This window comes from Nomascus leucogenys, chromosome 3, assembly GCF_006542625.1.
Source record: "Nomascus leucogenys isolate Asia chromosome 3, Asia_NLE_v1, whole genome shotgun sequence".
NCBI lineage: Eukaryota > Metazoa > Chordata > Mammalia > Primates > Hylobatidae > Nomascus > Nomascus leucogenys.
Window position 1 is genome coordinate 71,204,111 of NC_044383.1, and position 26,433 is coordinate 71,230,543.

The 26,433-nt window shown below is 35.9% G+C and overlaps 1 protein-coding gene across 3 annotated transcripts in view; it reads left to right on the forward strand.

The window, feature by feature from the left end:
- The window catches only part of LOC100586615 (zinc finger protein 257-like), a 318,730-nt gene extending 293,780 nt beyond the window's left edge, over positions 1-24,950 (forward strand). For 2 of the 3 annotated variants that reach the window (XM_030809430.1, XM_030809431.1), the window contains 2 exons: positions 21,109-21,789; positions 21,967-24,950. In XM_030809430.1, the coding sequence (XP_030665290.1) occupies positions 21,109-21,789; positions 21,967-22,835 (1,550 nt within the window). In that variant the 3' untranslated portion in view covers positions 22,836-24,950. Of the gene's footprint in view, positions 1-4,858; positions 4,893-21,108; positions 21,874-21,945 lie in introns of those variants that run through there. The other variant, XM_030809429.1, reaches the window with a different exon arrangement.
- Positions 24,951-26,433: the final 1,483 nt, after the last annotated feature.

Genomic DNA, 26,433 nt, shown 5'->3' on the forward strand with positions numbered 1-26,433 from the left:
AGAGATCAAGGCTAAAAAGTATCCAGAGCCATGACTGCAACTATATCTACTCCTAAAATGTGATACTGGAGTAGAACATTTTTGTCCTTCCTCTTACCCAAAAGCTAGCAAATCAGGACAGGTGATCCAGGTTCTGGATCTTTACCAGGGCAGTTCCATTTTCTATTTAGAATCAGCCTAAATCTCTTCTGTCTGGTTTACAACTGGGCCATCAGCGCACGGTCACTGGGAATCCTCTCGGAATCACCTAGGTGTCTTTGAGACATTTGAGGATTTCCAGAGCAGAATTGTCAGACTGACAAGAGTGGTTAACTCTGCTTCTGTCTCAGTGTAAGAGAAATGGGTCATCCTTCCCTCATTCAAGAGATGTCTTTGGTTGGTACCCAGATGACAGTTTCTTCAGATTCCTGGTACTTGGAGGAAAAGAAGTTCTGGAGATTCGAACAGATAAACTAAATGCTTCCATCTCATATGGCCATTAGAATAATAGATGTAGCAGTCATGGTCCCTACCATCCATGAACTTTTAGTTCAGACTAGCAACTGGATAAACGATGAATTAAGCATCATATGGTTGATATAATAGATTTGTGCAAAGAAACTTGGGGTTTATTTGAGCCGTCAGTAACCCAAATAAAAAATAAACAATATTAGGCCAGGTGTGCTGGCTCACACCTGTAATCCCAGCACTTTGGGAGGCTGAGGTGGGTGGATCACGAGGTCAGGAGATCAAGACCAGCCTGGCCAACATGGTGAAACCCCATCTCTATTAAAAAAATAAAAAGTTAGCTTGGCATGGTGGTGGGTGCCTGTAATCCCAGCTACTTGGGAGGCTGAAGCAGGAGAATCGCCTGAACCCGGGAGGTGGAGGTTGCAGTGAGCCGTGGTTGAGTGACTGAGTGATTGCACTCCAGCCTGGACATCAGGGCAAGACTCTGTCTTTAAAAAAAAAAAAAATTGTTGTGACTTCTGATGTCATCACCTGAAGGGATGTTTATGGACAGAAGAATTGTTATTATTTTTATTTCTTTTATTTTGTTAAGAATACACATTATCTTCTAATAAAATTATTCTAGATATCCTTAAGATATTTGTTTAAATGGATTATTAGTATATATTATGAAATTGACAGGGCAGTAGCTAAAAAAGATTAAAGTTACGTGAACTCTGGGATTCGTTTTTCTTAGGTAAGCTTAGGAAACAGAACTGGAAGTACCCCAGTGGCACAGAGGACAAATTCTACATAGGCTCCACTCCCTGCTCCAGTTCTGTTCATCTCCTACTTGGGGGCTTTATTTAGTCCTGTCCGCACCCTGGAGCCTTGCCTCAGATAACTGATTTAATAAGATCCGAGTTTTGGTTGGTGAATCCTGCTGTCTTTCTAGAAGTGGTGCTCACAATTTTCTGAAATCCAAAAGCAGATACATGGGAATAATCAAGTATGTATTTTAGGGTCTTTTAAATTTTTTTATTAAAACCAGTGCTTGCAGAGAGATTCCATTTAGGAACTTGTTTTCTAATCTTACAAATCATTAGTTGCTCCACAAGTCACAAAAAATTAAATATAAACACAATAAAAATAAAATACATTGTTTTTCCTTTATCCCTCTCATCTATCTATTTAGCTTTATTCTATACATTTTATAAAAAATTAATGACAGAGAAACTATAAAAATTAAAATGCTGTGCCCTTTATCTAAATCCTGGGAATTGTTAAACACTTAGTACCAATTCCCAAGGGTGTTATGAGGATTAAGTCACATAATGTGTTATTCCCAGCACAGTGCTCCGTAACATCCTCTGAGCACATAGGCACAATGTTTAATAAACATTTCCGTCAAGTACACTTGTAACATGTTATTTAAAATGCAGACTTATTCAGACATGGGCTGTTTTATTTTCCTCTGTATACCAGAGCCAGCAAAGAATATGATAACTTTAGGATGGAGAGTGGTTTGTCTTCATTTGCCCTAGAAGTATTTGTGACGAGTGGCTGAGTGTAAGGAACTCTGTGCTGTGCCTGCTTTCTCTAACTAATGCTGATCCATGAGCCCAGGGGGGAGCAACATCAACATTGATAGGGGACTTGTTTAAAACATTCATTTTGGACCCTTTTCAAAACCTGCAGCATCACATTAACATAGAGTGGGCCCAAATTACTAAGTGATTTGTAAGTTCATTAAAGCTTGAGATTAAATGCTTAGCGTAAGTGGTTATAAGCCCAGACCTCTAATTAGGATTACGTGGCCAATTTGCAGAAAAATCCTTAATTGAGCTTTTTCCCACAGGTTTTGTTTATTGTTTTAGGTGGAAACATATATGTTATTTTGGTTTAAAGTACCTCGTATAATTCCAACGTGAGGCCAGAATCAACAATGAAGTGTTTCAAGGCATTCATGAGAGTTAAGGTAGAAACCTTTGCACTAAAGGGTGGTCACAGGGCCTGTTCTGTTTGGGTTTGGGAGAGATAAGGCAGTGTGGCCCATATTACCATTACTGTGGCAGAAATTGCTGGTGTCTGTGGCAGAGGAGGGCATCTGAGGACAGAAAAGAAGAAATTTATATTTTTATTTTCATAGAGAAGCTCATTGTTCCTGAATATCTACTAGTAAAAGGACAGAAATGGATGGATGCTTCTGCAGGTCTTGGTTCTTCTGCCTGTGGGTGTGGTGGTAGCAGGTAAATGGGTGGTGGCTGACACTTTAAAGGCATATTCTCAAGATGCAGGTGTAATATGTGCAGAAAATTTCATCTGAGCAGGAATTCCAGAGGAGAAGGAGGAAAAAATGGCTTTTTTTTTTCCAGCTAAACATGTCTCATATTAAGAGCTGTGTCCATCTGCCTTCTGAATGCCATGCATTTTTACGTGCAAACCTTTTACTTCTCTTACTGTGTTTTTCCTCCCTAGTGAGTTTGTCTTAAACTACTTTAAAAGATTCTTATAATAGTCAAAGGTCTCTGAAAAAATATGTTTTTTCCCATTATACCAGGAGCCTTCTACATTCATGGCTCCTTTTATGCCATGCAGAATTTTCTTCATGATTTATAATCTGCTGTATTAAAAATGTTCCCTTTGTGGCTGGGAAGGTGTGAATACTCAAGATTCCTATTGGAAGAAGAAAGGGTTCTTAAAAAAGTGGAAAACTTGCAATGTTGAGGTTCCATCTGTGTTCTAATTAAACTCTATAGAGAGCAGGATTAAAGAAAGTGTTTATTTAAAGAGGATGGCATTTTATTACCCAGAAAGTCCTGAAAAAAATTATGAGGAATTACTTGCTCTCTAGGGTACTAAAGGAAAAGACTTACTTAAAATCACTATTAAAAAATTACAGAACATGGGAGATATTTCTTTTCTTGAACTTGGTATAAAAACTGATGGTTCTTTATGGTTGAATTCGGACTACAATTTTACTTCTGGGAGAAAATTGTCAGAGTGGTGATGCTGTGTCCTTCTTTTGTGCATCAGCACATCATAAAAATTTGTCCTAGTGCAAGTAAATAGTAATGATTCACTTGGGTAAGGAGGTCTCCTACAGATTTTTTTACTAGAAAGCTAATTATTTTTCTTTTCATTATAAATTATTTTTTATGCAGCGGATGTGCATAAACCATCACGTTTTATCTGATAGCTGCCCCTCTTTCTTAGGTTTTATTTGCATATATCTGTCTTTGGAAAGTAAAAACTGTCATTTTTTTTTACAGTCCACAATACTAGGAAAAACACAGGCTCTTTTACTTAGTGGATGTTGACAAAATATTCTTCTTGGGCCAAAAACATTGGCATTACTGGCGAACTTGTTAGAAATACAGAAACTCAAAACAAACAAAAAATCAGGAAACAGACTTTCTATAAGTCAGAACCAGTTCTCTACTCTCTCATTTGACCTTGAGACACATTAAAAATTCTGCCCTGGCCACTTGGTAAATGTGTATGGGGGTGTGTTTTTTTAGAGTCAAAGAATATAATTAGGGAATATTTCCGTGTTAAAAAATATTTTCTTGGATAATTTTGGTCACTCCAATAAGGCAGAAACCTGTTCTCTCTACTCTCTAATTACACCTTGAGTGACATTAAAAAATTCTGTCCATGACCACTTGGTAAATTATGTGTGTCTGTGTTTGTGTGTTTTTCAGGGACCACTGACAATTAGGGATGTAACTGTAGAATTCTCTCTGGAGGAGTGGCAATGCCTGGACATTGTTCAGCAGAATTTATATAGCGATGTGATGTTTAGAGAACTACAGAAACCTGGTCTTCCTGGGTGAGGATAACTTCAAAACTCAATTCCTAATATACTCAAAGGCTTTATTTTTGTTTTTTGTTTGTTTTTTTTGTAGAATGTTTTTTGGTAATTTGGTAATTTTTGATAATTATGCTTTGCATAAATGAGTTTCATATCCCTGTTTTCAAGAAAATCATAAGGATTTGTCAGTGTAGAAAAAAAAATTTCTTCAAGATGTTTCACCTTGAACTGAACTTTCCACATTGTTGAGCTGATCTCTATCCCTCACTCTAGAATAGTGGTAATTCCAGAAATTTAGTGGTGTCAAATATTGTTGCCCACACCTTAAAATCTAATTGCTACCACCAATTTTTTTATTCAGTAGTACTGGGTAGTGAATTAAGAACCTACAAATATACAGTATTTTCTAAATATTTAGAAATTTCTGTTATAAATTAGTATTTTTGGATAAATGTATGAGAATATTGTATTCCATTCTCTTTATTGAGCACATTACTAAGTTGGTAATTGGAGAATATGAGCAAGATGCATGTTACTTATTTTTAAAAAACAGGTATTGCTGTCTCTAAGCGAGACCTGATCACCTGTCTGAAGCAAGGAAAAGAGCCCTGGAATATGAAGAGACATGAGATGGTAGCCAAACCCCCAGGTAGGTGAGAGTGAATACAACAGATGACACAGATGAAAGATCCAAAGGTCAAGGAGAAAGCAAGTCCTTAAAATGTCATTTGGGAAGGTGTGTTCCAAAGGATATAGTTTCTGGAAGCCTGAGTTTGTATTTTTTTTTTTTCTTTTCTGTCTTATGCTTTTAAATTCTCTAAAGATTCTACGTTACTTTCAGTCATTTTCCTTTAAGTTTACAGTGACAGCCAAAGTCCTCATGGCATATAAGAGACTGGTCAGTCTGACTGCTTTTTCATTGTTTTTCAGGGACATACAAATATCTGCATAATTTTCAAAAATTCTGTGTTAAGCTATTTCTTTTTTTTTTTTTTTTTTTTTTTGAGGCAGAGTCTCGCTCTGTCGCCCAGGCTGGAGTGCAGTGGCACGATCTCGGCTCATTGCAAGCTCCGCCTGCCGGGTTCACGCCATTCTCCTGCCTCAGCCTCCTGAGTAGCTGGGACTACAGGCGCCCGCCACCACGCCCAGCTGATTTTTTGTATTTTTAGTAGAGACGGGGTTTCACCATGTTAGCCAGGATGGTCTCGATCTCCTGACCTCGTGATCCACCCGCCTTAGCCTCCCAAAGTGCTGGATTACAGGCGTGAGCCACCACGCCTGCCTAAGCTATTTCTTAAGTTCTTTTTTTGCATTGTGTCTGATATGAATAGAGTAGTGGTTTCTGTTCCATTGAATTTTTTAATTTTTCTGCACATTTCATCCTTTTTCTTTAGTATATTTTTGAGAGATAGTTTGGAATTATAAAATATGATGTCATTCTGCTTTTTTGTTTTTCCTCAAGATTGCTTTGGCTATTCAAAGTTTATTGTAGTTTCATGTAATCTTTAGTCTTGTATTTTCCATTACTGTGAAAAAACTTGCCACTGGAATTTTATAGGGAGCTTATTGAACCTATATTTATTGAATCTATATTCTTTCAACTCATGGACATAAAACATTTTTAAATTTATTTTGTCTTCTCTATTTCTTTTCCTAGCTATCTTATATCTTCAGTGTAAAGAGTTTTTATCTCCTTGGTCAAATTTGATCTCAGAAATTTATTTATTTATTTATTTATTTTGAGATGGAGTTTCACTCTTCTTGCCCAGACTGAAGTGCAATGGTGCAGTCTCAGCTCACTGTAAACTCCACCTCCCGGGTTCAAGCGATTCTCCTACCTCAGCCTTTCAAGTAGCAGGGATTACAGGCACTCGCCACCATGCCTGGCTAATTTTTGTATTTTTAGTAGACATGGGGTTTCACCATATTTGCCAGGCTGGTCTCGAACTCCTGACCTCAGATGATTGCCCTCATCAGCCTCCCAAAGTGTTGGGTTTACAGGCGTGAGCACCGCGCCCGGCCAGAAATTTATTATTTTATGCTATTGTAAATAAGATTTTTTTTTTGTCTATTTTACCAGATAGTTTGTTTTAAGTGTATGGAACCATAACTTATACTTGTATGTTAATTTTATATTTTGCTAATTTACTGAGTTTTATTATTAACTTAGACAAGTTTTAATGCACTGCTTACGGTTTTCTATATATAAGTTGTAATCTACAAAAAGCAAATTTTTATTTGTCTTCAGTTTCAATGGCTTTTTGAAAATTGTTTTGACTAATTATTCTGCCATATACTTCAATGCTATGTTAAAATAGAAGCATTGACAAGGTGCACAATATAATTTTGCATTTGGTGTCTGTGAATTTGAAGGAGCAAATACCTCTTCAAGTTTCTATAAACTAGTTTCAGGAGGTAAAGATCTTCTTCCATTGGGCCCCCAGGGTGATGGGATTCCCTCTGGGTTTGTGTTGGAGAGGGGTTGTAGCTTGGTCACAAGATTGCTGGGTCTGCACTAGGGTCCACCTTTAGTTGGCTTGTTACAAGGGGCTTGGATAGTTGTAATTCCCATATTATTTTTGTACACATTGGATATCCTTCAAGACTTTGCTCTGTAGGGCAGACCACTAGGGCAGGTTTTTGCAGTAGGGTCTGTATATAATGTACCTTAAATCGGGATGTAAATGAGTACGGCTTTTGCTGAGTACCACAGAGGATTTCCTCGGGTCACACTGTGTTGGTTTTCTAGGTAAAGAGAACTGGCCATAAACTGTGGCCCAGGAAGCTGGAACTGAGACTTTGAACTGCTTCAGGCACCACATTAAAAGCCAGGATCTGCAGGCCTGCCTGCATGGCTATAAACGGGTGTCTTCCTCCAGGCCTATGAAAGTAAAGAACCTCTCTCAGACTGTGGCTGAAAGGATTTTGAAATAATTACAGAGTAAATTCAGAATTCTCAGTGGGACCAAGGTGGGTTGGCCATTTCCTGTCCTATAGCCAAGACCAGGGGTCCTGTAGTTTGCCACCGGAATGAGAGCCTGCTTTCTGAAGAGAACACCCTCAATTCTGGCTTTAGCAGAATTTCACAACTTCATCCCTTGACCTTAAAGATCTCTTAAAAGCACTTATTTTGGAGATGGGGTCTTGCTACATACCCAGGCTGGTCTTGAAATCTTGGCCTGAAGCAATTCTCCAACCTTAATATATCATGTAGCTGTCATTACGGGTTTGAGCCATGAGGCCTGGTACTCTCATAAAGGTATTTTTGTCAGGGATGGCCAACAAATTTTCTTACTGTGGAGGAATAGACAAATAGGGCACCTTTTATTTCTCTATCTTATTAATGTCACCCTTTCTATAAGTTTTTAATTTCTAATTTCTATTTCAAATGTGCCTGTAATTTTAGATTCAGACATTTCAGAGCAATAAGCTAGAATTTACATGTTATGTTTGAAGTAAATTAGATCATTAGTAGGCCCTCCATATTTACTAATTAGTTACTTATAAATTTGTTTGCTCCAGGCAAAAAGGAATTATAAGCTTTTCACCCACTTTCTCTAGCCTATATCTAAACAATAACATAATTTATTCGTAAATATTTGTTTTATATAACAGACTCTAACCATATTCTGCTATATATATATCAAATTATATATACAAAATAAATAATAATAAATACATATATTAAATTACATGTATATTTCACCAATGTAAGGCTATTCTTTGCTTCTAAAGTTGGATTACAGCAGTTTCATTTTGTGAAAGAATAGCATACAATTAAAACATAAAAATTATCTCTAGTTTTTTTTTTTTGTTTTTTTTTGAGACAGAGTCTCGCTCTGTCGCCCAGGCTGGAGTGCAGTGGCGCGATCTCAGCTCACTGCAGGCTCCGCCTCCCGGGTTCACGCCATTCTCCTGCCTCAGCCTCTCCGAGTGGCTGGGACTACAGGCGCCCGCCACCACGCCCGGCTAATTTTTTGTATTTTTAGTAGAGACGGGGTTTTCATCGTGGTCTCGATCTCCTGACCTCATGATCCGCCTGCCTCGGCCTCCCAAAGTGCTGGGATTACAAGCGTGAGCCACCACGCCCGGCTTCTAGTTTATTTTAAATGCTTATTTATTAAATGTTTCTCATTAAAATCTTGTTTATGATTATTCTGCATTTTCTGTAAAATTTTACTGCCACACAGTGCCTGTCAATGATTCAAAATACCTGCCTTCCCTGAGTACACAGTTACAGTCAAATATTGTAGTTATCTAGAGAATTTTTTTAATGTACATCAATGTTGCATACCAGATTATATGAGTAAACATTTTACTTATTATTGTTTTGCAATTCCATGTTAGTGTGTTTTTTTCAGTGTAGGCTTCTTAACATCAGTTCATTGTGATTTTTTTGTTTTACTTATGTACTATAATTTTAGATAATTTGCAATTTTGTTTGTACACTTAAGTCAATATGGGCTTGAATTAAGAGATAAACCATCCAGGCTGGGCGCAGTGGCTCTCACCTGTAATCCCAGCACTTTGGGAGGCCGAGGCAGGTGGATCACCTGAGGTCAGGAGTTCGAGACCAGCCTGGACAACATGGTGAAACCCCGTCTCTACTAAAAATACAAAAAATTAGCTGGGCGTGGTGGTGTGCGCCTGTAATCCCAGCTACTTGGGGGGCTGAGGCAGGAGAATCACTTGAACCCAGGAGGTGGAGGTTTCAGTGAGCCGAGATCATGCCATTGCATTCTGGCTTGGGCGACAGAGCAAGACTTCATCTCGAGGGGAAAAAAAAGAGATAAACCATTCATATGTCTATCATTATCAGATTATACATGTGTATGTGTTTATCTATAAATATCCCAGTTTTGGTTATCACTTATCATGTATATGTTTTTAGCTGATTTTTAGTGGTTGTTTTGTCTAAGTGAGTAATCAGGGAAATAGTCTTATTTTCACCATGTGTTTAATAATGAATATATTTTTTGTGTGTGTGTGAGAGAAACACTCTTGTGATTTGAAGGTAATTTTTGAAAGGATTTATAATTGTGCATTTTTTTCAGTTTTTCTCTTAAAACATTTATTATTGTAAAAACAGATAACATAAAACTTACCATCTTTTTTGAGATGGAATCTTGCTCTGTTGCCCAGGCTGGAGTGCAGTGGCATAACCTCGGCTCACTGCAACCTTTGCCTCCTGGGTTCAAGCAATTCCCCTGCCTCAGCCTCCCGAGTAGCTGGGATTACAGACATAGACAACCACGAGCAGCTAATTTTTGTATTTTTAGTAGAGATGGGGTTTCACCACGTTGGCTAGGCTGGTCTCGAACTCCTGATCTAAAGCAATCTGCCCGCCTTGGCCTCCCAATATGCTGGGATTATGGTACGAGCCACCGCGCCTGTCCTAAAATTTACCATCTTTAATCCGTTTAAGTGTACATTTCAGGCCTAGGCATGGTGGTGGCTCACATCTATAATACTAGGATTTTGGGAGACCAAGACAGAAGGATCGCTTGAGCCAAAATGTTGAGACTAGCCTGGGCAGCATATAAATTCCCCTCTCCACACACAAAAAATGTTTTAATAGCCAGGCATGGTGGTATGCACCTGTGGTCCTAGCTATTTGGGAGATTGGGTGGGGAGGATTACTTGAGCCTGGGAGTTTGAGGCTGCAGTGAGTCATAGTTGTGCCACTGCCATCCAGCTTGGGTGACAGAGTAAGATCCTGTTTCAAAAAAATGGTATGCATTTCAGGCATGTTAAGTACATTCACATTGTTATACAATAGACTTCCAGAAATTTTCCATCTTTTAAGACTAAAACTCAATACCCATTAAATAACAACAACCCATTTTACCCTCTCTCCAGCCCTCGACAAATAACGTTTTCTCTTTCTGTTTTTATGAGTGTGAATACTTAAAATATCTCATATTAGTGGAATTATATAGTATTCATTATTTTGTTACTGGCTTATTTCAGGTGACATAATATTCTCAGTTATCTTTAAATGTGACAAGATTTCATGAGGCTGAATAATATTTCACTGTATTTATGTATTACATTTTTCAATGTGTTTCCAAATTAAAAGACATTTGGGTTGCTTCAGCCTTTTGACTTTTGTGAATACTAATACAATAAACATGACTGCTCAAATATGTCTTCCAGGTCATGTGTTGCATATTATAGATACAGATTCATAAATGAGATTGCTGTATTTTATGATAATTTTATTTTTTATTATTTGAAGTACATTTATAGCATTTTAAAATAAAAGGCTGGGCGTGGTGGCTCATGCCTGTAATCCTAGCACTTTGGGAGGCCGAGGCGGGCGGATCACGAGGTCAGGAGATCGAGACCATCCTGGCTAACACGGTGAAACCCCGTCTCTACTAAAAATACAAAAAATTAGCCGGGCGTGGTGGCAGGCGCCTGTAGTCCCAGCTACTCAGGAGGCTGAGGCAGGAGAATGGCGTGAACCTGGGAGGTGGAGCTTGCAGTGAGCCGAGATTGCGCCACTGCACTCCAGCCTGGGTGACAGAGCAAGACTCCGTCTCAAAAAAATAAATAAATAAATAATGGCTATGCTCCTGATTTTCACCAACAATCAACATGGGTTTCATTTTCACTGCATCATCAACAGATTTGGTGTTTTTTTAAAAAATTATAGTGGCCATTCTAGGCCAGGCATGGTGGCTCATGCTTGTATTCCTAGCTCTTTGGGAGGCCGTGGTGGGCGAATCACAAGGGCAGGAGTTTGAGACCGGACTGGCCAATATGGAGAAACCCCGTCTCTACTAAAAATAAATTCAAAAAAAAAAAAAATTAGCTGGGCGTGGTGGCGGGCGCCTGTAGTCCCAGCTACTCAGGAGGCTGAAGCAGGAGAATTGCTTGTACCCGGGAGGCGAAGGTTGCAGTGAACTGAGATCTCGCCACTGCACTCCAGCCTGGGCAAAAGAGGGAGACTCCATCTCAAAAAAAAAAAAAAAAAAAAATTATAGTGACCATTCTAATGAGTGAGAGGTGATTTTGTTTTTTGTGATTTTTATGCAATTCTCTACAAAATAGTTATTTTGCATTTTCTTTTAAATGCATTTTCTTATTTGTGTATATTGTTGATAAGAATTTTGTTCAATTATTTGACCATTTCTAAATCAACTTACTCAACTATATTGTTTAGTTTTAAGACTTGTTTATATATTCTGAATATTAACTCCTATCATGTGATTTGCAAATATTTTCACACATTTTTTATAAGGCATTGTCACTCTGTTGAATATTTTATTTGGGTGCAAAAATTTTGAAGGATAGTACAGTTAAATTTTTCTGTTATTTTCTTTGTTGCTGATGCATTTAATGTATCTGAAAAAATGTTGCTAAGACCAATGTCATGTTTTTCTTCTATATTTCTAAAAAATTGGTTAGTTATTTTTTATGTCTGGGTATTTTATTTAAAATATTTTTCATATATGGTTCAAGGAAATAATCCAGCTTTATCACTGTTGATATCCAGTTTTCTTGCTTCTTTTTTTTTTTTTTTTTTTTGATACGGAGTTTCACTCTTGTTGCCCAGGCTGGAGTGCAATGGTGCAATCTCTGCTCACTGTAGGCTCCGCCTCCTGGGTTCAAGTGATTCTCCTGCCTCAGCCTGTTGAGTAGCTGGGATTACAGGCATGTGCCACCACGCCCTGCTAATTTTGTATTTTTAGTAGAGATGGGGTTTTTCCCTGTTGGTCAGGCTGTTCTGGTGATCTACCCGCCTTGGCTTCCCAAAATGCTGGGATTACAGGCGTGAGCCACCACCGCACCCAGCTGGTATCCAGTTTTCAACATTACTTTTTGAAGAGATTATCTTTTCTCTATTGTGTGCTCATGGCAACTTTGTGGAAGATCATTTGATCTTTTAAAGGGGGTTTCATTTCTTCACTCTCTGTTCTGTTCTTTCATCTGTTTATCTGTCTTTGTTTGAGTACCACATCGTTTTTATTTTAGCTTCTAGTATATTTTGAAATCAGAAAGTATAATGCCTCCTTGTTCTTTTTCATGGGTTTCTGGCTATAGTTGTAATCAAGGTTTAAACTTTTACACAAGATTTCTTGTATTGGTTGGTCTGTTCTCATGCTACTAATAAGAACATACCCAAGACTGGGTAATTTATAAAGAAAAGAGGTTTAATTGGCACACACTTCCACATGGCTGGGGAGGCTTCACAATCATGGCACAAGGCAAAGGAGGAGCAAGTCACGTCTTACATGGTGGAAGGCAAGAGGGCGTTAGCAGAGGAACTCTGCTCTATAAACCCATCAGATCTCCTGGAACTTATTCACCATCACAAGAACAGCACAGGAAAGACCCACTTTCATGATTTAATTACCTCTCCCTGTCTCTCTCGTGACACATGGGAATTATGGGAGCTACAATTCAAGATGAGATTTGGGTAGGGACACAGCCAAACCGTATTATTTCTGTTAAAAACTGTGCTATTGAGATTGTTATAATGATTATATTAAATTTGTTCACAACTGTAGGTTGTATTGACACCTTTGAAAAATTAAATTTTGGGCCCCCGAGCAAGAATATGTTGAAGAGTTTTATATATTTAGTTTTATGTACTTTTGGATTTGCCAGTTTTACTTTTGCTTTTAATTCCTTGTTTCATTCAGTTGTGGTCAGAAAACACACAGTGCATAATTTTGGTATACTTAAATGTATTTATTGTTGTTTTTAGACAGGATCTTACTCTGTCACCCAGGCTGGAGTGCAGTGGCATGATTTTGGCTCACTGTCACCTCTACCTCCTGGGCTCAAGTGATCCTGTCACCTCAGCATCCCTAGTAGCTGGGAATATAGACATGCACTACCATGTCTAGCTAATTTTTTTTATTATTTGTAGGAACAGGGTCTCACTATGTTGCCCAGCCTGGTCTCAAACTTCTGGCCCCAAGAGAGCCTCTCACTTTGTTCTTCCAAAGTGTTGGGGTTATAGGCATGAGGACTTCATGTTGCCATGTAATTCTCAATGTTGGATGTAAGACCAGTGGGAGGTGTTTTGTTTGTGAGGAAAAATTCCTTGTTCATGGGTTGGCACCATCCTCTTTGTAATCAAAATTTTACACTCCATTAATTCAAAAGAGAGCTGGCTCATTAAAAGAACCTGGCTCCTTCACCTCACACTTGCTGTCTGTTACCATGTGGTATGTCCAGTTACCAGTTACTCTTGGCCTTCCACCATGATTGTAAGCTTTTTGAGACCCTCACCAGAAGCAGATGTTGGCACACACTTCTTGTACAGTCTGCCAAACTGTGAGCCAAATCTTTTTTTTTTATAAATTATCTACTATCGGGCTTCCTGTATATTCAAAATAATTTATAGTCTATAATGTTTTCTAAGTTATCTGTTTTATTATTGCTATTTTATCTGAATTTTCTATTTATTATTGAAAATGAGGTCTTGATGTCTACAACTATGTTGCTATGTATTTCCTGCTTCAATTTGTTGATATTTGCTTTATATATTTTGGAGCCCTGATATTATATATATGTATACATATAGCTAGATAAGTATTTTATTAAATACTATATTAATTATATCTCTATATAAACTTTTTTTTTTTTGAGACAGAGTCTTGCTTTGTTGCCCAGGCTGGAGTGCAGTGGCATGATCTCAGCTGACTGCAACCTCTGTCTCCCAGGTTCAAACGATTCTTCCACCTCAGCCTCCCGAGTTGCTGGGACTATAAGGCACATGACACCATGCTCGGCTGATTTTTGTATTTTTAGTAAAGTCCGGGTTTCACCATGTTAACCAGGATGGTCTCAAACTCCTGACCTCTTCATCCACCTGCCTCGGCCTCCAAAAGTTCTGGGATTAAAGGCATGAGCCACCATGCCTGGCCCTATATATATATCTGTATGTGTACATATATATGTTATATATACACATATCTGTAGGTATATGTATCGCTATATACATATTGATAGATACCAGTTAAATTGACCCATTTTACCATTATATAATATCAATCTTTGTCTCATGCTAGTACTTAGGACATATTATGTCTACTGTAATTATGACTACCTCACCCAATTGTAGTTACTATTTGCATGGAACATAGATTTTTTTTCATTCTGTTACTTTCAGCCTATTTCACTAAATTCTAAAATGAATCTCTTGTATGCAGCATATTGTATGCTGTTTTTCTTAAGCCAATTAGGCATTTAATTTTTAAAATATAATTTATTTAATATTTTATTTTTGAGATAGGTTCTCACTCTGTCAGCCAGGCTGGTTTGCAGTGGTTTGAGCATGGCTCACAGCAGCTTCAACCTCCCAAACTCAGATGATCCTCTCATTTCAGCCTCTCAAGCAGCTGGGTTACAAGTGTATGGCATCACACCCAGCTAGTTTTTTTTGTATTTTTTTGTAGAGACACAGTTTTGCCGTGTTGCCCACTCTGGCCTCCCAAAGTCCTGGGATTACATTTTTTAAAATTAAATAGTTTAATTAATTTGTATTTAAAATAATTGCTTAAAGAAATGTTTCTATTACCAGTTTTATTATTATTGTTTTATGTGCTCTTATAGATATGTTTTTTCTCATTTCCTATTTTACCACCTTAAATTTTGTTTAATTTTATAGTGACATGCCTTATTTTTCTATTTGTTTAGCATACTTTCTATAAATATCTTCATAATCATCTTGAAAAATGAAGATTACATAAAGCATCTTAAAGTTAAAACAATATATTTTAATCTCATAACAACTTCAACTGAATACAAATACTACCTCTACATTTCTGTTATTAATATTACAAATTATATCTAATCACAGATTTATGCAGATTTATATTTTGTTTTTCATATTCTATAGAAGAAATTTAGGGATTTTATGCACCATCATTATAATAGTAAAGGATTCTATGTGTGTCTGTATATTTACATTTAATAGAGAGCTTTATATTTACATAGTCAAATGATGCTGTGCGAATTTTATTTTTCAACATAATGGACTAGTTATAGCATTTCTTTGTTTTTATATGCAAAGTCTCACCATGTTCTTCGGGATGTTTTTGAACTCCTGGTCCCAAGTGATGTGACTGCCTGGGCCTCCTAAAACTGTAAGATTACAGGCATCAGCCACTGTGCCTCACCACCATGTAGCATTTTTTGTAGGACAGTGCTGCTAGTCATGATGAACACTCTCACCTTTTATTTTGGAAAGTGTTTATTTTTATCTTTTTTTAAGTAAAATAATTTCAAATCAAGTATTATTGGTCAGGTATTATTTTATTACCTCAAAATTTGGGAAGTACTTAGTCTTTTTCATTTTCAAGTAAACTCTGTATTACTTTTTCCCTATAGTCTTCTTCCAAGATTTTGTTCATGAATATATTGATTGACTTGATGTTGTCCAATAAGTATTACTTTCTACGTTTTAAATTTGTTTTGCAATTTTATATTTTTGTATTATATATTTTAGAACATGCCACCTCATACCAGTTAATTGTGTTTTGATTTTTCAGTTTATATTATAATTGTGTATGACAATATTTAGTTCTGAACAATTTAAGACAGTGTGGAGCAAAATCAAATATGAATCAGCCATACATCTAGTGCCAATATAATTGTCTCTGTGTTTGTCTGCCTTTATAAATATTATCCCTGTGTTTCTTTATAACTTGTATATTTGTCGTGTAGGTTTGTTGAGAACGGTTGTTTAATCCTGTGTAGGTGAGTAGCCAGAAAAATTCTCCTAATTTCAACATCCTATTTATTTGTGAATCTTCCATATCCTGTTTATTCATGAATCTATATTATTTTTCTGTGAAAGAAATACTTTTGGCTTTGAAGATAATTTAAAAACTACTGGCAGGGTGTGGTGGCTCATGCCTGTAATCCCAGCACTTTGGGAGGCCGACGTGGGTGGATCACCTGAGGTCAGCAGTTTGAGACCAGCCTGGCCAAAATGGTGAAACCCCGTCTCTACTAAAAATACAAACAAATTAGCAGGGCATGGTGGTGGGCGCCTGTCATCCAGCTACTTGGGAAGCCAAGGCAGGAGAATCTCTTGAACCCAGGAGGTGGAGATTGCAGTGAGCCAAGATCGCTCCATTGCACTCCAGCTGGGCGACAAGAGTGAAACTCCATCTCGAAAAACTAAACTCATAACTAAATTTCTCTTCTAGCTACCATTGTTCATTTTTACTTGTCAAAAACACATAATAATTTCTAATAAAATATTTTCAAATATTCACTTTAGTTATATTGACATTGTTATGCAACATATTGCTGAAGCGTTTTTATCTTGCAAAGCTAAATCTCAATACACATACACCTACCAATTTTTCTAGTATTATGGCACTTTTGAAACACCACTCTGTTTTCTCTTCCTAGTGGTGTAACTTCTTTATATATCTCATGCAATCTCTGTCTGTTTGTGGCTGGCTCATGTCACTTTGCAAAATATCATCAAGATTTATCTGTGTAGTTGTTAGAATATTTTCTGCTTTTTGAAAACTGAGTGATGTGGTCTGGCGCGGTAGCTCACGCCTGTAATCCCAACACTTTGGGAGACCAAGGTGGGTGGATCACCTGAGGTCAGGAGTTCTAGACCAGCCTGGCCAACATGGTGAAACCCTGTCTCAACTAAAAATACAGAAATTAGCTGGGTGTGGTGGCAGGTGCCAGTAATCCCAGCTACTCGGGGGGCCAAGGCAGGAGAGTTGCTTGAACCCGGGAAGCAGAGGTTGCAATGAGCTGAGAGGTTGCAGTGAGTTGAGATGTAAGCCACCATGCCTGGTTCAAAATTTTAGTTTTAAAACACAGGGATAATATTTATAAAGGCAGACAAACACAGAGACAATTATATTGGCACTAGATGTATGGCTGATTCATATTTGATTTTGCTCCACACTGTCTTAAATTGTCCCCCCAACTCCAGCCTGGGGGACAAGAGCAAGACTTCATCTCAAAAAAAAAAAAAAAGAAAACTGAGTGATGTTCCAGTAGTTTTACATTTCAAATTATATCTATTGAATAATTTGGTGACAGAAATTAGCATTGTTTTTAACTATTGGCTTTCAGTAACAATGCTACAATTCTTATGGGTATGTAAATGACTCTTTATATGACCATATATATGAAAGTTTATGTGTTGCATCCTATTTGATTTGACTTGCTTTCAGCTTGATACTCATCCCAAATTGTTTTAATTCTGTAGCTTTGCAATCTGTTTTGAAATAAGGAATTATAATGCCTTCAACATTGTTTCTTTTTTTTTGAAGATTGTTGGGTACTTCGTTGTCTCTTGCAATAGCATTCCTGAGTTTGCTATTGCTATTTTTTCAAAAATGCAATGAGAAATTTGAAAAACATTGCATTAAATTTGTAGATTACATTAAACAGTATAAACATCTATACAATATTAATTAACTTTTGAACAAGAGCATGCTTGAGTGTACCACTAAATTTCTGTATATTTGTGAAATTTTCAGTTTTTTTCCATTGTTTCATATTCTTATTCCATTTTGTTCATAGAAAGTAATCCATAAAATTTTAGGGTTTTTTTTTTTTTTTTTTTTTTTTAGAGACAATCTCACTCTGTTGCGCAGGCTGGGGTGAGGGGCGTGATCTCAGCTCACTGCAACTCCTGCCTCCCGGGTTCAAGTGATTCTCATGCTTTAGCCTGCTGAGTATATGGGATTGTAGGCGCATGCCACCAGGCCCAGTTATTTTTGTATTTTTGGTAGAGACAGGGTTTCACCATGTTGGCCAGGCTGGTTTCAAATTCCTGACCTCAGGTGATCCACCCACCTCGGCCTCCCAAGCTGCTGGGATTACAGGCATGAGCCACTGTGCCTGGCCAAAGTTTTAGGTTATTTTTGTTGTTGTTATTGTTTGTTTGTTTTGAGACAGAGTCCTGCTCTGTCACCAGGCTGGAGTTCAGTGGCGCGATTTCTGCTCACTGCAACTTCCACCTCCCGGGTCCAAGCGATTCTCCTGCCTCAGCCTCCCAAGTAGCTGGGATCACAGGCATGCACCACCACACCTGGCTAATTTTGTATTTTCAGTAGAGACCACCATGCCTGGCTAATTTTTTATTTTCAGTAGAGACCACCACACCTGGCTAATTTTGTATTTTCATGTTGGCCAGGCTGGTCTTGAACTCCTGACCTCAGGTGATCCACCTTCCTCGGCCTCCCAAAGTGCTGAGATTACAGATGTGAGCCACCATGCTGGCTCAAAATTTTAGTTTTAAAACATTTGTTAAGATTTATTTTTTGACCTAACCAGTGGTCTATCAAAAAGATTGTATGAGCTATTGCAAAGGGTGTGTTTCCTGATGTTGAGAAGTTTTATCTCTATCTGTGTTAGACATACTTGTTTTATACTGCCTTCAAGTCCACTGTTTCCTTACTAATATCTTCTTGTTTTATTATTATCAGAGAAAGTGAGGTATTGAAATATCCTACTGTATTTATATTGCTTTCTATGTGTTTCTTCAATTATGTTAATATTTACCTTACATATTTGCAACCCTAATGTGAGATGCACACACACATGCACACACACACACACACACACACAAACACACAAACATGAGTATATACAAATTTTTCATAGGTTCCCCATCTATCTATTATTGCTTAATGTCCTTCTTTGTCTTTTTGGAGTTTTGACTTCATATACATTTTATATAATATGAGTTTTTGACTTAAGATGTAGCTTGTGTAATACTATTTTGACCTTTTCTGCTCTCATTTGGTTAATATTTGGATAAAATGCCTACATCAATCTTGCCACTTTCAGGCTTTTTTTATTATTAGTTCTAAACTGACTGTTGTAGAAAGGCAAGTCGGGCCTTGTTTTTTAATGAATCCCTTTATTGAAACTATGTCTCTTGACTAGAAAGCTAATTATACCTATATGTAAGTACTTTTCTAAAAGACAAAGACTTCCATTATTTTATTAATTATTTTATTTGATTCTTGTATCTTTATCCCTCATTTTCTCCCTTTCTGTCTTCCGTTGTGTCTGTTTCATTTTAGTATTGATATAGTTTCACTTCTTTCTTATTTTCTTTTGGGTGTCTATACAGATATCTTCTTTGTGGTACCTTAGGGATTACATAAAACCTCTAAAAGATAAAGCAGTATATACATAGTCTAGTGAAAAATGAACTTCAGTTATATACAAAAATTTTTCCTCATTACATCTGCCCTCAACTTTGTTATTGATATTGCTGATTATATGTTGTATATTTATTAACAGATATTCACAGTAATTTCTGTGCCATTATTTTTCTAACTTTAGAGCATAATTATAAATGTTTTCTGTCCCATTATAGGAATGCTAAGGAATTCTATTTTTTAGTATGTATGTTTCTCAGGAACATGTATTTTTATATGATTATGTGTTGTTTTCTTGCATTGTATTATTTTCAGTGGAAGAAACTTTTTTCAGCATCTTTGATATATATAGGCCACATGCAGTGCCAATATACTGTCTCAGGATTTGGTTATTTTAGAAGGTCTTTTTTTTTTTTTTTTTTTTTTTATTTGGTAGGACCTTTTTGCTGATGATTATTCTTTTCACCTGACAGCATTTTTTCTTCAGGACTTTGACAATATCACACGGTTTTCTTCTGGCCTGCAAAATTTTCTTTTGAAAAACTCACTGTTTAGTGTGTAACTCTATGCTTTTAAATGACACATCACTTTTATCTTGCAGTTCTTGAGATTCTCTTGTCTGTGACATTTTAAGTTGTTCTTATATATGTGTTTTTTTAAATAAATACCTTGTATGTGTATTTTTGTTTGTTGAACTTCTTTATTTTTATATCTTTTTTTCTTTTAGAATTGGTTAGTTATCTCTTTGTATTATGTACCTCCATAATTACTGTCTTTAAAATCCTTTTAATATTTTTGCTGTTTTTCTCATTTTTCTGACTTTCAGTAGTTGTCTGTGCTCCTTTTACTCATGGAGTGTTATTCAACTTATTTTAAATTTCTAAAATTTATACATTTTTATTTTATAATGATTGCTTTCTGAAAATTTCATGATTTGTTTGATGGGGCCATGTTGCCCTAATATTTTGTATACATTGTAATCATTGAGACTTGGACATTTCAAAAAAAAAAAAAAGCTACCTGTCACAATCTTTACAATGTAGCTTTATCCTGGCATAGTCTAAAACCAGTTGTCATGGCTAGACATTCTGGGAGCCTTTCAAACATGTTCTTAGAATGTGTCTTATCTGAAATGTTTTATTTTCTAGTTTACAAAGTTTATTTGCACTTCTTCCCAGTTATCAATCACTTGCTACACTTGTTACCTGTCTGTGGTACTGCAGTCTCTCTGCTGCTGTAACATTTACCTTTGGTCTCAGCAGTCTCAAATTGTCATTCTAAAGTATACTATTTTTTTTTTCAGCATTTTATTTAATGGGAGAATGAAACCAGTGTCTTGAAAGACCCCTAAAAGCCAGACATAGAAATGTGTGTGCCAATATTTTTCTTGTCTTTTAAATAGAAACAAGGAGTTGGCAATTTACTTCTAAGGGCACTGTGTTATACTGAGGAGAAGGAAGTACTGTGTTGGGTTAATATAACAGATTTTTCTTTTTCTTCTATGTTGCTTTTTACATTGTGTTAACCTGGGGCACTTCACCCACTTAACTCATTTATAAATTTTCCAAAAATGTGTTTTGGTCAGTATATTTTTGTTACATTTTATATGTTTTTGAATAAATTAGAGCCTGTGGTATTTTGCTATGCCATCTTGCTTATGTAGTGTATACAGTTTTATAGGTTAGATTTGTAAAAAATATTTACCTGAATCTAGTAAGTGGAGTAATTTGTTGTTTTTATTTCTTTTAGTTATGTGTTCTCATATTGCTGAAGACCTTTGCCCAGAGCAAGACATAAAATATTTTTTCCAAAAAGTCATACTGAGGAGATATGGTAAATGTGAACATGAGAATTTACAATTAAGACAGGGCTGTAAAAGTGTGGATGAGTGTAAGGTGTGCAAAGGAGGTTATAATGGACTTAATCAATGTCTGATAACTACCCAGAGCAAAATATATCAGTGTGATAAATATGTAAAAGTCTTTTATAAATTTTCAAATTCAGATAGACATAAGATAAGACATACTGAAAAGAAAACTTGCAAATGTAAAGAACGTGGCAAATCATTTTGCATGCTTTCACAACTAACTGGACATAAGAGAATTCATATTAGAGAGAATTCCCACAAATGTGAAGAATGTGGCAAAACCTTTAACCAGTCCTCAGCTCTTACTCGTCTTAAGATGACTCATACTGGAGAGAAACCCTACAAATGTGAAGAGTGTGGCAAAGTTTTTAACCGGTCTTCACACCTTACTCAACATAAGATAATTCATACTGGAGAGAAACCCTACAAATGTGAAGAGTGTGGCAAAGCTTTTAACCGGTCTTCACACCTTACTCAACATAAGATAATTCATACTGGGGAGAAGCCCTACAAATGTGAAGAATGTGGCAAAGCTTTTAACCGGTCTTCACACCTTACTCAACATAAGATAATTCATACTGGAGAGAAACCCTACAAATGTGAAGAGTGTGGCAAAGCCTTTAACCAGTCTTCACACATTATTCAGCGTCAGAGAATTCATAATAGAGAGAAGCCCTTCAAATGTGCTGAATGTTGCAAAGCCTTTAAGTGGTCCTCAGCTCTTACTACCCTTACTCAACATAAAAGAATTCATACTGGAGAGAAACCCTACAAATGTGAAGAGTGTGGCAAAGCCTTTAACCGGTTCTCAAACCTTACTACACATAAGAGAATTCATACTGCAGAGAAACCCTACAAATGTGAAGAGTGTGGCAAAGCCTTTAACCAGTTCGTAAACCTTACTACACATAAGAGAATTCATACTGCAGAGAAACCCTACAAATGTGAAGAATGTGGCAAAGCCTTTAACCAGTCCTCAGCCCTTACTCGACATCGGATGATTCATACTGGAGAGAAACCCTACAAATGTGAAGAGTGTGGCAAAGCCTTTAACCGGTCTTCACACCTCACTCAACATAAGATAATTCATACTGGAGAGAAACCCTACAAATGTGAAGAGTGTGGAAAAGCCTTTAACCGGTCTTCACACCTTACTAAACATAAGAGAATTCATACTAGAGAGAAGGCCTACAAATGTGATGAATATTGCAAAGCCTTTAACTGGTCCTCAGCTCTTAATACCCTTACTCAACATAAGATAATTCATACTAGAGAGAAACCCTACAAATGCGAAGAGTGTGGCAAAGCCTTTAACCAGTCTTCATACCTTATTCGACATAAGATAATTCATACTGGAGAGAAACCCTACAAATGTGAAGAGTGTGGCAAAGCCTTTAAGCAGTCTTCAAACCTTACTCAACATAAGATAATTCATACTGGGGAGAAGCCCTACAAATGTGAAGAATGTGGCAAAGCCTTTAACCGGTCTTCACACCTTACTCAACATAAGATAATTCATACTAGAGAGAAACCCTACAAATGTGAAGAATGTGGCAAACCTTTTAATCGTTTCTCATACCTTACCATACATAAGAGAATTCATGCTTGAGAGAACCCCAATAAATATGAAGAATGTGGCAAAGCTTGTAACCATTCCTCAAACCTTACTAAACATAATTCATAATGGAGAAAAACCCTACAAATGTGAAGAATGTGTCAAAGCTTTTAACTGTTCCTCAATCCTTATGAAACATAAGGGAATTCATAATAGAGAAACCCTACAAATGTGAAGAATGTAGCCTGGCTTTTAACAAATCCTCAACATTTATTAAGCACAAAATAATTCATGCTGGAGAGAAACCCTTGAAATGTGATGAATGTGGCATAGCCTCTACCCAGTTCTCAACTCTTACTAAACATGAGAACTCACGTGGGAGATAAAGCCTACAAATGTGAAGAATGTGACAAGGCCTTTAAAAGTTCTCAACCCTTATTACACATAATTTATACTGGACAGAAATCCTAAAGTGTGAAGAATGTCACAAAGCCCTTAACAAGTCCTCAATTCTTAACAGATGTAAGGCGTTTCATACTGGAGCAAAATTCTACAATCCTGAATGGTGTCACAGTGCTTTTAACAATACCTCAAACTTTTCTAAACATAAAAAATATTACACTAGTGCAAAACTCTAGAAACATAAAGAACATGAAAAACTTTTAAATGGTTTTCACACTTGATTGCAGGTAAAATAATTTATACTGGAGAAAACTCCAGGTGTGAAGAATATAACTTTTAACCAGTGTTCACAACTTATTGTACAGTAAAGCATTTATAGTTGAGAAATGGGGTACAAACATAAAGAATGTGGAAAAGTCATTAATATTTGCTCACATATTACGCATCAGAGAGTTCATACTTAATAAAAGTACTATAAATACAATTATTGTCAAATGATCTTTCAGAAATATGAGGCTTTAAAGTGAAAAAGTTTATTGTGAAGACAAACATTACAAATATAAAGGGGGTTGTAGTGCTTTTACTTGTATCACAGATTTTATTGTACACATTTTGTACTAGAGAATAACTGAAGCAGTTGCTAAAATTTTGTTCAGCATTAGGAAATTTATGTTGGAGAAGAATTCAGCAAATGTAATGAATTTGGAAAAACATTTTTTCCATAACTATAGCTTAGAAAATGCTAGAGAGCTCATACTAAAATATACTTTTGCAGATGCAATAAATACGAAGAAATATTTAATCCAAATTGAGTTTATATAATTATCAGAGAATTAACAGTAGAAAGAGCTAAGGCACTGACACTTCAGACATTACACTAAATCAGACTGCTGAGTATAGAAAATCCAAAACTGCAGTTGGTAAGTAAATTAATTTTATATAACTTTAAAATGAGTAGACATTTCTTTGAAAAGTCATAATTCAAGTATACTTTTTTGATAAAGTTATAAAACTTTTTAAAAGTAAATAATGATGTAAGTCAACTCTCAAATTATTTCATGCTGTTTCTTCATTTCTATTGTATTCACCTGTGAAAGCATGTGAACAACTATTGCTGCATCAGAGATGAGAGATTCTTTATTAGGTGGGAATTATATACGACCTCTTCTATAAAGTAGTAAGGACATTGAAATATAAGATGCATAAGAGTCTAAGTGAAGAGGCTGTTTGTGGTTAACTTAGTGATGTATGAAGTAGTTGCTCAGAGTAATATTCTTTCATGTTATGAGAGAAAAACATTTTTAATTTTAGTTAAATGTAAGTTAAAATTAATTAAAATAATACCATATAATGTTACTGATTGTACTTTTATTTAATAAAATGCAGTACATTTTAAAATTTTTAGATTATGTGTGGACTTAAATTATAATTAAATATTTTCTTTTACCACATTAAGACTATTGTACATTCAGGCCAGGCACAGTAGCTCACACCTGTAATCCCAACACTTTGGGAGGCTGAGGCAGGCAGATCACTTGAGGCCAGGAGTTTGAAACCAGCCTGGCCAACATGGTGAAACCCTGTCTCTACTAAAAATACAAAAAATTAGCCAGACATGATGGTGGGTGCCTGTAATCCCAGCTATTTGGGAGATTGAGGCAAGAGAATCACGTGTACTCAGGAGGCAGAGGTTGCAGTGAGCCAAGATCATGACATTGCACTCCAGCCTGGGCAACAAGAGCAAGACTTAGTCTCAAAAAAAAAAAAAAAAAAGACTTGTGTATTCAATGGAGCATTATTATTCCACTAACTTTAACATACCCCACCTCACTCAAGGGTGTAGGTAAAATATGGTAACAATATACTATTTGGCAACATAGTGGAATAACACCTCTAGTAATCTCTTCTGCCAATGGCTTCAAATTGCAAATAAGTTTAAAAAAATATTTTTCCCATAGGTTACATTTTTATCCTTTTTTTCTTAAATTTATTCTTTTTAATTTTGTGGTTACACAGTATGTGTATATATTTATGCCATATATGGCATATTTTGGGACAGGCATATAATATAATTACATCAGAATAAATGACGCATCCATCACCTCTAGCATTTATCCTTTTTATTACAAACAATTTGATTAGTAAAATAAAAATACTATTAGTTATTTTAAAATATTAAAAGTATTTTTAAATTTACAATTGTTCTCACTACAGGGTCATTTTTGTGGTCATAATAAAATTTATATAGAAGTATAAATAAAATTGATACATTTCTAAGTCCTGAATAAATATTTAAAGAATTTGTTACATATTTTTCTTTGAACATGTTTTCTTTCTGTCTGCAAACACATATAGGCTTTTAGTTTTGATTTACATAGAGTTAAATATATACATATATTACTCTAAAGATAAACCTTAGGTGTAAGAAAATTATGAAGTAAGTGTGTATAAGTATGAGTTATACCCATTTTCAGAAAGAGAAAGCAATATTGGAACAAAACAAATTATTTTAATAAAGTGACTTATTAGAAAACTAAAAACCTCGAAAATGTTGAAAGCAAATCTATACTCTGTGCATTGTATTGAATTCATTGCTGTAAAATATTTGGGCTTATAGTTCAGAATCTCCCTATGCACATTCTCTGTTTTTACTTGTCTGGTACTCATGTTAGACTCATAATTTTCTTGTTTCGTATTTTATCAAGTACTCATTATGTGAGCTGGTCAAGGATTATAAGAATGATTTTTATGAAATTTAAGAGTGCACACAAAATAATTTTTAGATGTAATTACAAAATTCACATTTTTATGTAACTATAAATTATACTTTTGTATAACTATAAATTAGTTTTTGTGTAACTGTAATATTAGTTATATTGTTATATTTTAACGTTTGATTTTTGTTTTATTGGAGAAACCTGTATAAGCCTAATTTTCTTTATTGTTTCTTCCACTTTTTATAATTGACATAAGTAAATCTATTGAGTGAGCTAATTTGCTTTGGTAAGTACTAGGGAGACTTCATAAGTCATGAGGATGTTTTTACATATGTAGCAAACAAATATGACAGTGCTTCTGAGTAAAACATGCTTTATAATAAGTCATAAATATTTTTGCTGGAGTTAGTTTGTAACTTCAAGTCAAAGATGGAAAATAGCAATGGTGAAGAAATAACATCGATTCATCATGTGGAGAAGACATTTTCAGGCTGCAAAGCTGACTTACTGAATGTAAACACAAATTTTGCTGC